This window comes from Diaphorina citri, unplaced genomic scaffold (assembly GCF_000475195.1).
Source record: "Diaphorina citri unplaced genomic scaffold, Diaci psyllid genome assembly version 1.1 scaffold508, whole genome shotgun sequence".
NCBI lineage: Eukaryota > Metazoa > Arthropoda > Insecta > Hemiptera > Psyllidae > Diaphorina > Diaphorina citri.
The window spans coordinates 39,697-53,704 of NW_007377942.1; the positions used below are offsets into that span (position 1 = coordinate 39,697).

General features: G+C 40.5%; 1 protein-coding gene across 1 annotated transcript in view; it reads right to left on the reverse strand.

The window, feature by feature from the left end:
• LOC103509537 overlaps positions 1-14,008 on the reverse strand; it is a 30,064-nt gene that overhangs the window by 116 nt on the left and 15,940 nt on the right. Inside the window, exon 2 of the mRNA XM_008474161.3 lies at positions 977-1,093. Within this exon, the coding sequence (XP_008472383.2) occupies positions 977-1,093 (117 nt within the window). The remainder of the gene's footprint in view (positions 1-976; positions 1,094-14,008) is intronic.

Consider the following 14,008-nt stretch of genomic DNA (forward strand, 5'->3'; position numbering starts at 1 on the left):
AAAAAAAAAAAAGTCTTACCACAGATCACCACCCCACGTTTTTTAAAAAATTTTTTTTTTTTTTTATAATTTCATATTTTCCATTTTTTTTTTTTTTTTTTTTTTTTAATTCCATGATGAAAGTGTAAAACTTCTTTCCTGGTCAGCACTTGAGAGCTATGCCTAGCATCAAGCGTGTCCTAGGCTGCTCGAAGGTGTTCGCTAAAAACCCATAACCAATATAACCATTGTTTTTGAAACTTTGAGGTGGTTCTAACTTCCACCTCAGGACCTTTTGGGATGGCCTTTAATTGTGTACGAGTACATAATGTTACCTCGTGGGAGTAGACCAGTAGGTACATATTTTTGAAAATTGGTCTGCAATCTAGGAAAGATCATTCCCAGGATTCGGGCGGCCGAAATGGACAAAAGTGTGAAATGTGAAGATGTTTTTACGGAATGAGGGGTTGATTTGCGGTGACATATTTCGCACAAGTACACCAAAGAGGCAAGTCATTAGGACAGAATGGTCGGGTAAGTTGTGTACTTTGGCCTCTCATACAAAACAAGTTGTGTCACAAAGTGATAGTGATGGACTACGCTTTAATAATAACAGAAACACAAACACACAGGCATGTATCAAGTCATCCTAACAAGAGTTGCTTGAGGATACCGCGTTTTTTAAAGGATCCTTTACCGAGGCTGAGCGTCTTAAGGAATATCCTCTTGAAATTGTGACAGCTCCTTTTTGTAGCAATTTTCCATTGACGTGACACCTAAACAAGTTTCAAAACTTTAGCGATTATACACTAAACATTGACGTTAAACTGCTATAAAACCAAAACCTAGCAGTCTAGGTCACGTTTCGTCATCACCTACATATTGGCCACATGCGCTGCTTGCTAACTGGAGAGAGTTTTAATCTTATGAGGTTTATTTGAGCCATGTTTATTTTTTTATTATTTTATTTCGCAAAAAATTTGAGTGTTTGACGTACCGCGTTGGACTTTTCCGAGGAAGCGTTGAGAAAGGCTTGTGTTTCCTCGTCCAGGGACAGTTGCGTGAAGGAAGCTATGAGTTCGGGACTCAGTTTGGATGTGTCGCAGGTGTACCACTGAAAAAGGGGGGAAAATGAAACATAGTTGATTAATTATGCTTATTGGTGTAAGGTGTAAGACAGTAGGAAAATTTTCCACTGAAAAAGGGGGAACAGTAAAGTTTATGTAAAAGACACTAGGAAAAATTTTCCACTAATGATCGCGAGCTAGAAGGAATTAATTGAGCAATCCTGCCCGCTCCCAGTTTTTAAATTCTTTAAAATTCCTTTATGTTCGTGGAGTGTGCTTTGAAAAGAAAGGTAGATATTCCATTGAAATAAAAAGGAGCCTTATGTAATCTACAGAAGAACGGCTCCTTTAAAAAAAAAAAAAAAAAAAAAAAAAAATTTAATAAGGAACCTTACTTGCACATCAGAGGTCCCAGGGTTCGATTCCCGACAGGGCTGCAGGAGTCGAAGTTTTTTCGGCTCTATGCTTGGAGTTCGAGGTGCACGCAATCTCGTGAGGACAGTTTCAGAGGACGAGACATCAGTGCCCTAAATCACCAAAGTATGGAAAAGTATCTTACAAGTGTAATAGCCAATGGAAAAGCAGAATTTTGAATTTGAACGAATCATGTCAAAATATGGAATTGTAAATACTTTTCCATACTTTGGTGATTTAGGGCACAGGACATTCGCTACATTACCAGTGTAAACAGAAAAGTGGGAATGGAAATTGATTTCAAAGAAGGCAATTACGATATTACGAATAGTTATGTTGTGATATCCGCAAAAGTGTTGCTAAAAGGCTCCGCTCTGCTACAAGTAATGAAATCCACGATTTGATTGATACTGGCATGGCCTCAGCGGGAATGACCAGACTACATAACTGCTGGCAGAACAAAGTGAGGTCAAAGATTTGGCAATTTTACATTTGATTTGACTGTTTCTTCTTTCCTTCTGCAAAAACTCTCGAATGGGTGGTCCAATTTTCATACGATGAGTAGTTCAATTTTCATAGGAGGGTTCAAAATTTCAAAATTGAGACTGGGACCGCTGAGATAGTTTGCAGAAGGTGCTCTGGCATGATTGCAAGGAGGGTATTCTTTTACATCAGTAGTTAGCTCGGAGATACTCATGGTTAAGTTTTGCTGAAGATGCAACCATCGCCGATGTAGTTAAATAGACGTTCAAGTTTTCCCAGGGTTTAACCTCACTGAATAACTGTTTCAGCAGAATTTTTCATGTTGGATTTCACCAATATTTATTCAGTCATTACAACTCCTGTTAAGCCAACAGCCAGTTAAGTTCCATTTAATTTGTTTTGGCTTAACAGGGCTGAAAGAAGGTTGGTGAAATCCACCATAAGTGTGTTAATCATACTTAAATGCTTGTCACAAATAGCGTTCCCGCAATTATTACACCTAAATAAATTTTATGACTTGACTTGGAGTCGAAACACCAACCTCCAGATCTAAAGTGGGAGCTTTTCCTTGGTTGGTGGTTTGGGGCTTTTCCTTAGGAACCCGGAAGGAACCAACCAACCAACCAACCAGAAAAGGGGGCTTTTCCTTAAAATGTAATTTTATTACCTATCTATCAAATGTATAAGACCTTGTTTAGACTGCGAGAGTAAAGGTACTTTTCAGTCCTATGCTGGTAGTATAAACAAGGTATATTCTATTCTAAAGTCCAACGCGTTAACCACTGCACCACTGAGGTTGGTTTAACTGTTTTAGGGACGTGGGTTTCACCCTCGTTTCGGCGACAAACTACCCGCCTCCTCACATTAACCTCACCCAACCTGAGTGGGGCCGGGAAAAGCCAGCACGCGATTGCCCAGATGGTCACCCATCCGGATACTAACCACGCGCAATGTGGCTTAACTTCAGTGAACCATTGGGAAATAAAGTATGTATTGATATATGTATGTAGATTCGTATAAGCTTAACCCATCATCTAGGGCTGTTTGTCCCTACACCTAAGCCTCAGGTGGGTTTTTGTGAAATTTATTGATATAAATAGAGTGAGTAGGCATGTATTATACTTTTGAGAGCATATGATGTAATGCTCAAATACGCCGCAAGAGTGATAGGTAATACTCGTCATTCTCGTTATTCCCTTTTCAACGTCCGATTCGAGTTTTGTCCACCTTTGTGGAATTGCAATATTCCCTTGGTGGCGTAATGGTCAAGACGTTCGACTGGTAAACAGGAGGGCGTGGATTAGATCCCAGCCGAGGCATGGAATTGTATCCTCATTTATTTGAGAATTTGACCACATAATAATGGAGCTCACGCTCCGACTATCTGCAACGTATGTGGCGGAAATAGCTTCCGACTTCTACTCTTTCACATTAGTCGGTCTGAAGTCTGAGAGGTCGGTCTGAAGTCTGAGAGGTCTGTCCAACAGTCGGATTGTCAACATGCCTTCAGGCATACTTTATTTGTCAAGGGTCTAGGTTTACTGCCGCTTTTCTCTTGTAACAATGGACCTTCTGCTACATTGACTCACGTGTCTTAAATCGTAGCATGTCCATATTGTCCATCCCGGCATCCCGTAGTATATTCGTCATCGTTTAGCTACCGCGCGTCACTTGGCCCACGTACCATCGCTTCTTTGCCCCGCCATTGTCCCAGCTTCAGATTGAAAAACACAGATTGAAGAGACAAGCATATCAAAAACTCCATTTCGCTCCAGCAGGGACCAATCATATTATTGTACTTTCAGATAAATCTTGTATGACCACATACCAATAAAATGTTTCCAGCCAAACCATACCAAACACCAGAACATTTTCTGTTCCATACCACACCCGTAAATACTGGCTTGTTACTCTTTAAATAGTTATTTTTTGTCGAGATACATATAGGTGCATAAAAGTTATGTACGTATAGCACTTGGTGTTTCATATGCACACTATATTAAAGTTATGTACATACACTCAGATGCAAATATTTTGGACCAGATTGCATATTCCTTCCTTATCTCCGATAGCTTTTTTTCAAGAGGTTTGATAGAGGGGATCGTAATTGCTAAGGTCTTAGGAGGAAGTCTTAGGCAGGAAGAGGAGGAAGTAGATAGGAGAAAGCCAGTCGTTCTGAGAACGAACCTTAAAGTGTTTTTAAATTTTTTATAAATCTTTTTTGGTACATGCTAAAGCTGTGTTCACACATAGTCGACCGGCCGTGCATCGATGTCAGCTGAACCGTCCACACTGTCTGGATAACATAGATTCACCTGGTCGGTCGACATCGACCGACTATGTTCGTACACACCTCATGTTGTCTTCGAGATATATCGTTTTTGGTGATCTAGGTAGTTAGTTCTATTTTCAATGGGAAATATTCTTATTGAATTCAATAAAGGTGGTCTGAACCGTTCGGTCGGTCCTCAGAGCGATCTCTGATTGGATATCTCTGTGGCTACGATAATCACTTTTGTTCTGATTCTGTCCAACTTTGTATCCGCACCGACTTTGAGTTCGTTCTGAGAGCGGTCAGGCATGGATAGAATAGAATATATTCTATTCAATCTTTTTCTTTTTCCTCGCCTTTTTCCGTGTACAGACGGGGTCGGCGTATTTCGTCAGCCTCTCAATCAGCAGCCCTAACTAGGGTGATTGCTTTGGACTGACATTTGGTTTTGGCTAAGTACAAATTCTATTCAGTATTCCTTAGAATATACCTTGTTTATACTGCCAGCTTAGGACTGAAAATAGGATTCTCGCAGTCCAAACGCAGTGGAGGTGTGTGATAAAGGTTTAATCACTCTAGTGTACAACTGGTAAAGTTTTTAGTGACGGGGTTTTACTCTCCATTTGGCGGGCTCAAGAAAATCCTGCTACAGGCCAGCCACTCACTATCAGGTAGAGCTGACAGGGACACCTGATTTCAGTATTCCATAGAATATACCTTGTTTATACTGCCAGCTTAGGACTGAAAATAGGATGCTCGCAGTCCAAACGCAGTGTAGGTGTGTGATAAAGGTTTACCTCACTCTAGTGTACAACTGGTGAAGTTTTTAGTGACGGGGTGTTACCCTCCATTTGGCGGGCTCAAGAAAATCCTGCTACAGGCCAGCCACTCACTATCAGGTAGGTACACCTGATCAGGTCCGCCTGTCAGGCCTACCTGATAGTGTGTGTGCTCATCGGGTATCACGTAGACCTGACAGGCGGACCTTTTCAGCCGTACCTGTCAGGTCTACCTGATAGTCAGTGGCTGGCCTTACTCCTCTATAATCCTTATTAAGTCCATCCCTGACAGCCGTGTAGGAATCAACATTTCTCTCCAAATGGAGAAGGAGAAGAAGAAGAAGTTTACAACTTGTTCTAAAAAATTCTATCGGAGTGGAATAAATAAAACAATTCTAATCCCAATGACACACACATTGAGGCATTGAAGAATAGCAAAATACAAAGGAAATGTGTGCATTCACTTCTGTACGGAAGAGTTCAAATGAACCCAACTTGGAAACGAGAATTTAGAAAGAAGATGAAGAAAATATTAGAAGAAGAAGAAGAAGAAGAAGAAGAAGAAGAAGAAGAAGAAGAAGGAGGAGGAGGAGGAGGAGAAGGAGAAGGAGAAGGAGAAGGAGAAGGAGAAGGAGCAGGAGGAGGAGGAGGAGGAAACGAAAGAACATCAAGATGATAATGAAGGAGGAGATAATCTTCTCCAAGAAGCCAGAGAAATTCAAGGTTGAAAACTGAACATTTTGGAATTTCCATCATTAGTTATCCAAATTATTAATGGAAAGCAGGCAATGTCTAGAAAATCAAAAGCAAACACTTGCCGCATAAATGGGACATGCATGCTAAAATAAACCCTTTGGTCGGCCAGAAACAATATCTGGGTTCCTTCCATGTGTCCCTAATGTTTGTATAATCAAAATTTGCAGGAGTTAAATACCGAAAATTAACCGTCAATACTTTTGTAGCGGCGCTGGCCAGAGAATATTTTTTGTGTCAGTCAAAATTCAAGGTTGAAAACTGAACATTTTGAAATATCCATCATGAGTTATCCAAATTATTAATGGAAAGTAGGCAATGTCTAGAAAATCAAAAGCAAACACTTGCCGCATAAATGGGACATGCATGTTAAAATTAACCCTTTGGTCGGCCAGAAACAATATCTGGGTTCCTTCCATGTGTCCCTAATGTTTGTACAATCAAAATTTGCAGGAGTTAAATACCGAAAATTAACCGTCAATACTTTTGTAGCGGCGCTGGCCAGAGAATATTTTTTGTGTCAGTCTGGTTCCAATAAAATTTGAGAGCAACAGCTCTCCGCTTTGCCGAGTTTTCCCTTCAAATTTTTCTTATCACTTTAGTTTCCATGTCCCTGTTTGTATAATCGAAATTTGCAGGAGTTAAATACCGAAAATTAACCGTCAATACTTTTGTAGCGGCGCTGGCCAGAGAATATTTTTTGTGCCAGTCTGGTTCCAATAAAATTTGAGAGCAACAGCTCTCCGCTTTGCCGAGTTTTCCCTTCAAATTTGTGTTATCACTTTAGGACATAAAAGTCCAAGATGACCAGTCAGGGAAACTCTACACTTTTTTAGGACTTTTAAGGGTGGCAAGGGTTCTCAAGTGAGCTCTTCCACCCAGCCACTAAGACTTACCCATTTATCGACGTCTGGCACAGGAACGGTTTGAGCAGGATCTTCACGATGGAATGATACAGTTGCGTGAACACCGCGTTGGGTCAAGGCGCGTCGCCTGGTAAACAGGAGGGCGTGGGTTAGATCCCAGCCGAGGTATGGAATTTTATCCTCATTTATTTGAGAATTTGACCACAATAATAATGGAGCTCACGCTCCGACTATCTGCAACGTATGTGGCGGAAATAGCTTCCGACTTCTACTCTTTCAGATTAGTCGGTCTGAAGTCTGAGAGGTCGGTCTGAAGTCTGAGAGGTCTGTCCAACAGTCGGATTGTCAACATGCCTTCAAGCATACTCTATTTGTCAAGGGTCTAGGTTTACGTTGCCGAAGATCAACAATTTTACTGCCGCTTTTCTCTTGTAACAATAGACCTTCTGCTACATTGACTTACGTGTCTTAAATCGTAGCATGTCCATCCCGTAGTATATTCGTCATCGTTTAGCTACCGCGCGTCACTTGGCCAGTCACGAACCCACGTACCATCGCTTCTTTGCCCCGCCATTGTCCCAGCTTCAGATTGAAAAACACAGATTGAAGAGACAAGCATATCAAAAACTCCATTTCGCTCCAGCAGGGACCAATCATAGCCTCGGCTGGGATCGAACCCACGCCCTCCTGTTTACCAGGCGAGCGTCTTGACCACTACGCTACCGAGGCAAGTATTGTTTCATTAAATTTATTTTAAGATCGAACCCACGCCCTCCTGTTTACCAGGCGAGCGTCTTGACCACTACGCCACCGAGGCAGAATTAAATAGGGTAGAAAAAAATTCAATAAAGGTGGTCTGAACCGTTCGGTCGGTCCTCAGAGCGATCTCTGATTGGATACCTCTGTGGCAACGATAATCACTTTTGTTCTGATTCTGTCCAACTTTGTATCCGCACCGACTTTGAGTTCGTTCTGAGAGCGGTCAGGCATGGACAGAATAGAATATATTCTGTTCAATCTTCTTCTTTTTCCTCGCCTTTTCCCGTGTACAGACGGGGTCGGCGGATTTCGTCAGCCTCTCAATCAGCAGCCCTAACTAGGGTGATTGCTTTGGACTGACATTTGGTTTTGGCGATTTCGTCAGCCTCTCAATCAGCAGCCCTAACTAGGGTGATTGCTTTGGACTGACATTTGGTTTTGGCTACAAATTCTATTCAGTATTCAATAGAATATACTTTGTTAGTCCGTCCTTCCTTTATTATTACAACAGTAATAAAAAGGTATAAGGGACGGACTATTGTATTCGCCTCGGTGTCGTCTGTGGTTCTGTCAGTCTGTCTGTCTGTCTGTTCCCATAGAAGGACTTATCCAAACCTGGTCGACCTATATATCAAATTAAAGGTCTTTTTACCGCCAGATTGCATATTTCTTCCTTATCTCCGATAGCTTTTTTTCAAGAGGTTTGATAGAGGGGATCGTAATTGCTAAGGTCTTATAGTCCCGTAAGCAGAGAGAGAAAGAGGAGGAGGAGGAGGAGGAGGAAGTAGATAGGAGAAAGCCAGTCGTTCTGAGAACGAACCTTAAAATGTTTTTAATTTTTTTCTAAATCTTTTTTGTCCACCGGCTGTACATCGATGTCGGCTGAACCGTCCACACTGCCTCGATAACATAGATTCACCTGGTCGGTCGACATCGATCGACTATATTTGTACACACCTCATGTTGTCTTCGAGATATATCGTTTTTGGTGATCTAGGTAGTTAGTTCTATTTTCAATGGGAAATATTCTTCTTGAAAAAGTTCCCGGTGTGAATTCTGCCCTGGATTTCTCGTCCTCAAGTGTAAACGACATTTACGTATAGTTAGCAGCCCGTGGTTCATATACACACTACATATAAGTCATGTACTTGTTTATATTTAGTATATAAAAGTTATGTATTTATATTTAGCACTTTGGAGCACAATTTATGTTCAGATACAAGTTTGTCTTTGCAGACATTCTGGCGCGAGTACCTCCGAGATGATTCTTGGCATACGATATATTTTGCATCTTCATAATTTTATTGCGAAATAAATTGAACTGTTTGTTGAATGGGGATTGAGGGCCGGCTGCTTCCCACGCAGGCAAATTCCGAGACCTGATTCAGAATATGTGGATGCAAGTTTGTTAGATGCCTTTTAGATGCGTGAGCTTACTGAGCTTGTGGAGGAAGACACATTTGGTTGACCATTGGTCAACCAATGACTATGCTGAAACTGCCTCTGGGAATACTTTAACATAAGATTGTAGACTCGGGTACATCTAGGTCAAATGTGCCCAAATCATGGCCCACGAATCAAAAGTGTCCTGCAACTTCTGTGAGTTATCTGTAACGTCTCAAAGATAGAGGGGAGCCTCATTTCTGTTGCAGAAAATTCACAAGGAAATACGTGCGATCATGTTTTTCTCAATCAGTTCACTTTCCACCAATAGAGTAAATTTTCTGCACACCAAAACCAGAAATTCAAGTTCCTTCTCGCCCCTATTTATATGTACACACATCGGGTATATTATACCCACATCAAAATGACCCTGCCCCCGGGCAATCGCGAACGTTTAAAACACACTCGCCAGTATAATCGGAAAAAAAACTGGCCTCAATTTTCCTATTCAAACCATTAGGAATAATGGAATTCACATTAGAATATCTTTGGATTTTTTTTAATATCGTATAATTGTGCACAAAATCAGCAAATCAGATTGAAATCCCGCGCATAATTGAAGCGATGGGCGCTAAACAAGTTCAGACTTACTTTACTTACCCATTTATCGACGTCTGGCACAGGAACGGTTTGAGCAGGATCTTCACGATGGAATGATACAGTTGCGTGAACACCGCGTTGGTAAACAAGTTTTAATTTGAATTCAAAGTCTGCAAAATATATTCCAAGTTGTGCTAATGATATCTTTGATTGTGCTGGAAGTCTTGGTGTGTACAACCAGTAGCTGTTGCCTCTAATAGATAGATTTCATACGAAGATAAAACACAAAACTTCTACAAAAAAAAATCTTTTAAAAGAGTATCCTTATAAATTCTCTTTCAATTCAAATTCCCCTTGGACATGTTATTGTGGATTGTACTGGCCCTGTCTTTTAAAAGAGTATCCTTATAAATTCTCTTTCAATTCAAATTCCCCTTGGACATGTTATTGTGGATTGTACTGGCCCTGGTCCGGACTCAGTTTGGATGTGTCGCAGGTGTACCACTGAAAAAGGGGGGGAAATGATACATAGTTGATTAATAATGCTTATTGGTGTAAGGTGTAAGACAGTAGGAAAATTTTCCACTGAAAAAGGGGGAAAAGGTATTCCATTGAAATAAAAAGGAGCCTTATGTAATCTACAGAACCACGGCTCCTTAAAAATACTTTGGTGATTTAGGGCACAGGACATTCGCTACATTACCAGTGTAAACAGAAAAGTGGGAATGGAAATTGATTTCAAAGAAGGCAATTACGATATTACGAATAGTTATGTTGTGATATCCGCAAAAGTGTTGCTAAAAGGCTCCGCTCTGCTACAAGTAATGAAATCCACGATTTGATTGATACTGGCATGGCCTCAGCGGGAATGACCAGACTACATAACTGCTGGCAGAACAAAGTGAGGTCAAAGATTTGGCAATTTTACATTTGATTTGACTGTTTCTTCTTTCCTTCTGCAAAAACTCTCGAATGGGTGGTCCAATTTTCATACGATGAGTAGTTCAATTTTCATAGGAGGGTTCAAAATTTCAAAATTGAGACTGGGACCGCTGAGATAGTTTGCAGAAGGTGCTCTGGCATGATTGCAAGGAGGGTATTCTTTTACATCAGTAGTTAGCTCGGAGATACTCATGGTTAAGTTTTGCTGAAGATGCAACCATCGCCGATGTAGTTAAATAGACGTTCAAGTTTTCCCAGGGTTTAACCTCACTGAATAACTGTTTCAGCAGAATTTTTCATGTTGGATTTCACCAATATTTATTCAGTCATTACAACTCCTGTTAAGCCAACAGCCAGTTAAGTTCCATTTAATTTGTTTTGGCTTAACAGGGCTGAAAGAAGGTTGGTGAAATCCACCATAAGTGTGTTAATCATACTTAAATGCTTGTCACAAATAGCGTTCCCGCAATTATTACACCTAAATAAATTTTATGACTTGACTTGGAGTCGAAACACCAACCTCCAGATCTAAAGTGGGAGCTTTTCCTTGGTTGGTGGTTTGGGGCTTTTCCTTAGGAACCCGGAAGGAACCAACCAACCAACCAACCAGAAAAGGGGGCTTTTCCTTAAAATGTAATTTTATTACCTATCTATCAAATGTATAAGACCTTGTTTAGACTGCGAGAGTAAAGGTACTTTTCAGTCCTATGCTGGTAGTATAAACAAGGTATATTCTATTCTAAAGTCCAACGCGTTAACCACTGCACCACTGAGGTTGGTTTAACTGTTTTAGGGACGTGGGTTTCACCCTCGTTTCGGCGACAAACTACCCGCCTCCTCACATTAACCTCACCCAACCTGAGTGGGGCCGGGAAAAGCCAGCACGCGATTGCCCAGATGGTCACCCATCCGGATACTAACCACGCGCAATGTGGCTTAACTTCAGTGAACCATTGGGAAATAAAGTATGTATTGATATATGTATGTAGATTCGTATAAGCTTAACCCATCATCTAGGGCTGTTTGTCCCTACACCTAAGCCTCAGGTGGGTTTTTGTGAAATTTATTGATATAAATAGAGTGAGTAGGCATGTATTATACTTTTGAGAGCATATGATGTAATGCTCAAATACGCCGCAAGAGTGATAGGTAATACTCGTCATTCTCGTTATTCCCTTTTCAATCGCATAACTAGTCTGTTCACAAGCCACTACCAAATTGACAATTAAATGTCAGAAAAAAATGCTCTCCAATCGCATAACTAGTCTGTCCACAAGCCACTACCAAATTGACAATTAAATGTAAGAAAAAAATGAGGAAAAAATGTTCTCTAGTGCCTAGGAACACTAGCAAACAAGTAAATTTGAAAAAAAAAAAAAAAAAGTTTAAAAATATGTTCGGAATAAAAGAAAAAAAAAGATTAATAATATCTCAAATAAATGAGGATAACCACTAGGCGAGGTTAACGCCTTAGGCGTTCTCTACCACCTAACCCTTAGAGCTCCATTATTATGTGGTCAAATTCTCAAATAAAAAGGAGGAGGAGAAAGAAGAAGAAAATGAGACAAGTTGAAGGAGGGGAAGGAGGAGGAAAATAAGAGAAGGAGAAAAAGGAGGGGAAGAAGAAGGGAAAGAGAAGAAGAAAAGGGAGAGGATGAGAAGAGAACGAAGAAGGAGGAAGAGGAGGGAAAAGCAGAAGGAGAGGACGAAGAAGGGGGGGAGGAGGAGCAGAAGGAAGAAGAAGAGGGTAAGAAAGAAAATAAGAGAAGGAGAAAAAAAAGGAGAAGGGGAAGAAGGACGAAATAGAAAAAAAGAAAATAAGAGAAGGAGAAGAAGGAGAAAAAAAGGAGAAGGGGAAGAAGGACGAAATAGAAGAGAGGGGGAGGAAGGGAAAGACAAAATCTTGACTGGAAAACAGTAAAGGCTTTTTTTTTACTCCGTTTGAAATGTGTACGGCGATGTCAAAAGTAAACTTTGGAGTACCTAGGAAAAAAAACGGGATTTTTCTTTAGGAAAATGAAGGGGTACCTACAGGAAAACAGCAAAGGGTAAGGAAGAAAAAGAGGCCTGGATTCAATACTACATCCTCACAAACCTATTTTTCTTGGTTGATGACAAGACTTTCTTGTAACTGTTACTCAAGTAAGTGGCATCCTAGACTGGTGTAAAGGGACTTTTCAGTCCTTTTCGAGCAGTACCTACCTATACATATACATAACTAAGAACTTTTTTTATGCATCACAACTTCAAAAGAGGATTTTTTTCTACTACAATAAATCGGGATAGAAAGTTGATGCTCATATGTAAAAGGAAAAAACGCATGTTTATTTCGCCTAAGTGATAGATGAGATCGGCCGGCGATCCCTAGGGATAAAATAGGGAATGGGGTAAGGAAAGGAAAAATAGGGACGAGAGAGAAAAGAACATGGTTTATATATTATGCAAATTTTTGTCTTGTTCAGCAGCAGAAGAAGGAGGAAGAATTAGAAGAAAATGGGAGAAGGAGAAGGGGACGAAGAAGAAGGAGGAGGAGAAAGAAGAAGAAAATGAGATAAGTTGAAGGAGGCGAAGGAGGAGGAAAATAAGAGAAGGAGAAAAAGGAGGGGATGAGAAGAGAACGAAGAAGGAGGAAGAGGAGGGAAAGGCAGAAGGAGAGGACGAAGAAGAGAGAGGAGGAGCAGAAGGAAGAAGAAGAAGAGGGTAAGAAAGAAAATAAGAGAAGGAGAAGAAAATCGGAGAAGGAGAAAAAGAAGGGGAGAAGAGGACGAAGGAAAATAAGAGAATGAGAAAAAGGAGGGAAGACGAAGAAGAAAGAGAAGGAGGAGGAGGAAGAAGAGAAAGAGAAGAAGAAAAGGGAGAGGATGAGAAGAGAACGAAGAAGGAGGAAGAGGAGGGAAAAGCAGAAGGAGAGGACGAAGAAGGGGGGGAGGAGGAGCAGAAGGAAGAAGAAGAGGGTAAGAAAGAAAATAAGAGAAGGAGAAAAAAAAGGAGAAGGGGAAGAAGGACGAAATAGAAAAGAGGGGGAGGAAGGGAAAGACAAAATCTTGACTGGAAAACAGTAAAGGATTTTTCTTCCTTTTTTACTCCGTTTGAAATGTGTACGGCGATGTCAAAAGTAAACTTTGGAGTAGGAAAAAAACGAGATTTTTCTTTAGGAAAATGAAGGGGTACCTACAGGAAAACAGCAAAGGGTAAGGAAGAAAAAAAGAGGCCTGGATTCAATACTACATCCTTACAAACCTATTTTTCTTGGTTGATGACAAGACTTTCTTGTAACTGTTACTCAAGTAAGTGGCATCCTAGGCTGGTGTAAAGGGACTTTTCAGTCCTTTTCGAGCAGTACCTATACATAACTAAGTTTTTTTTTTTTTATGCATCACAACTTCAAAAGAGGATTTTTTTTTTCTACAATAAATTAAAAAGAAGTGTTGTTTTCTCATCTTTCTCTCTTAAAACAATGTTTCTCTTATTCTCGTGACGAAAATAAACAAAGTTACCTTACCTCCTCTTACGTACTTCCCTTCCCATTTTTTTTTTTTTTTTTTTTTTTTTTTTTTTTGAGGGCGAAACGTAGGAAAAGTTTTGCTGGCCTCAAAGCGTGTTCCCCGTGTATTTCTTATGGGAGGGCTAAAAAACGTCAATATCTCGGGAACGGAGAAAAAGAGGGAGAGAAAGAGAGGGAGAAAGAGAAAGAGAGAGAGAGAAAAAGAG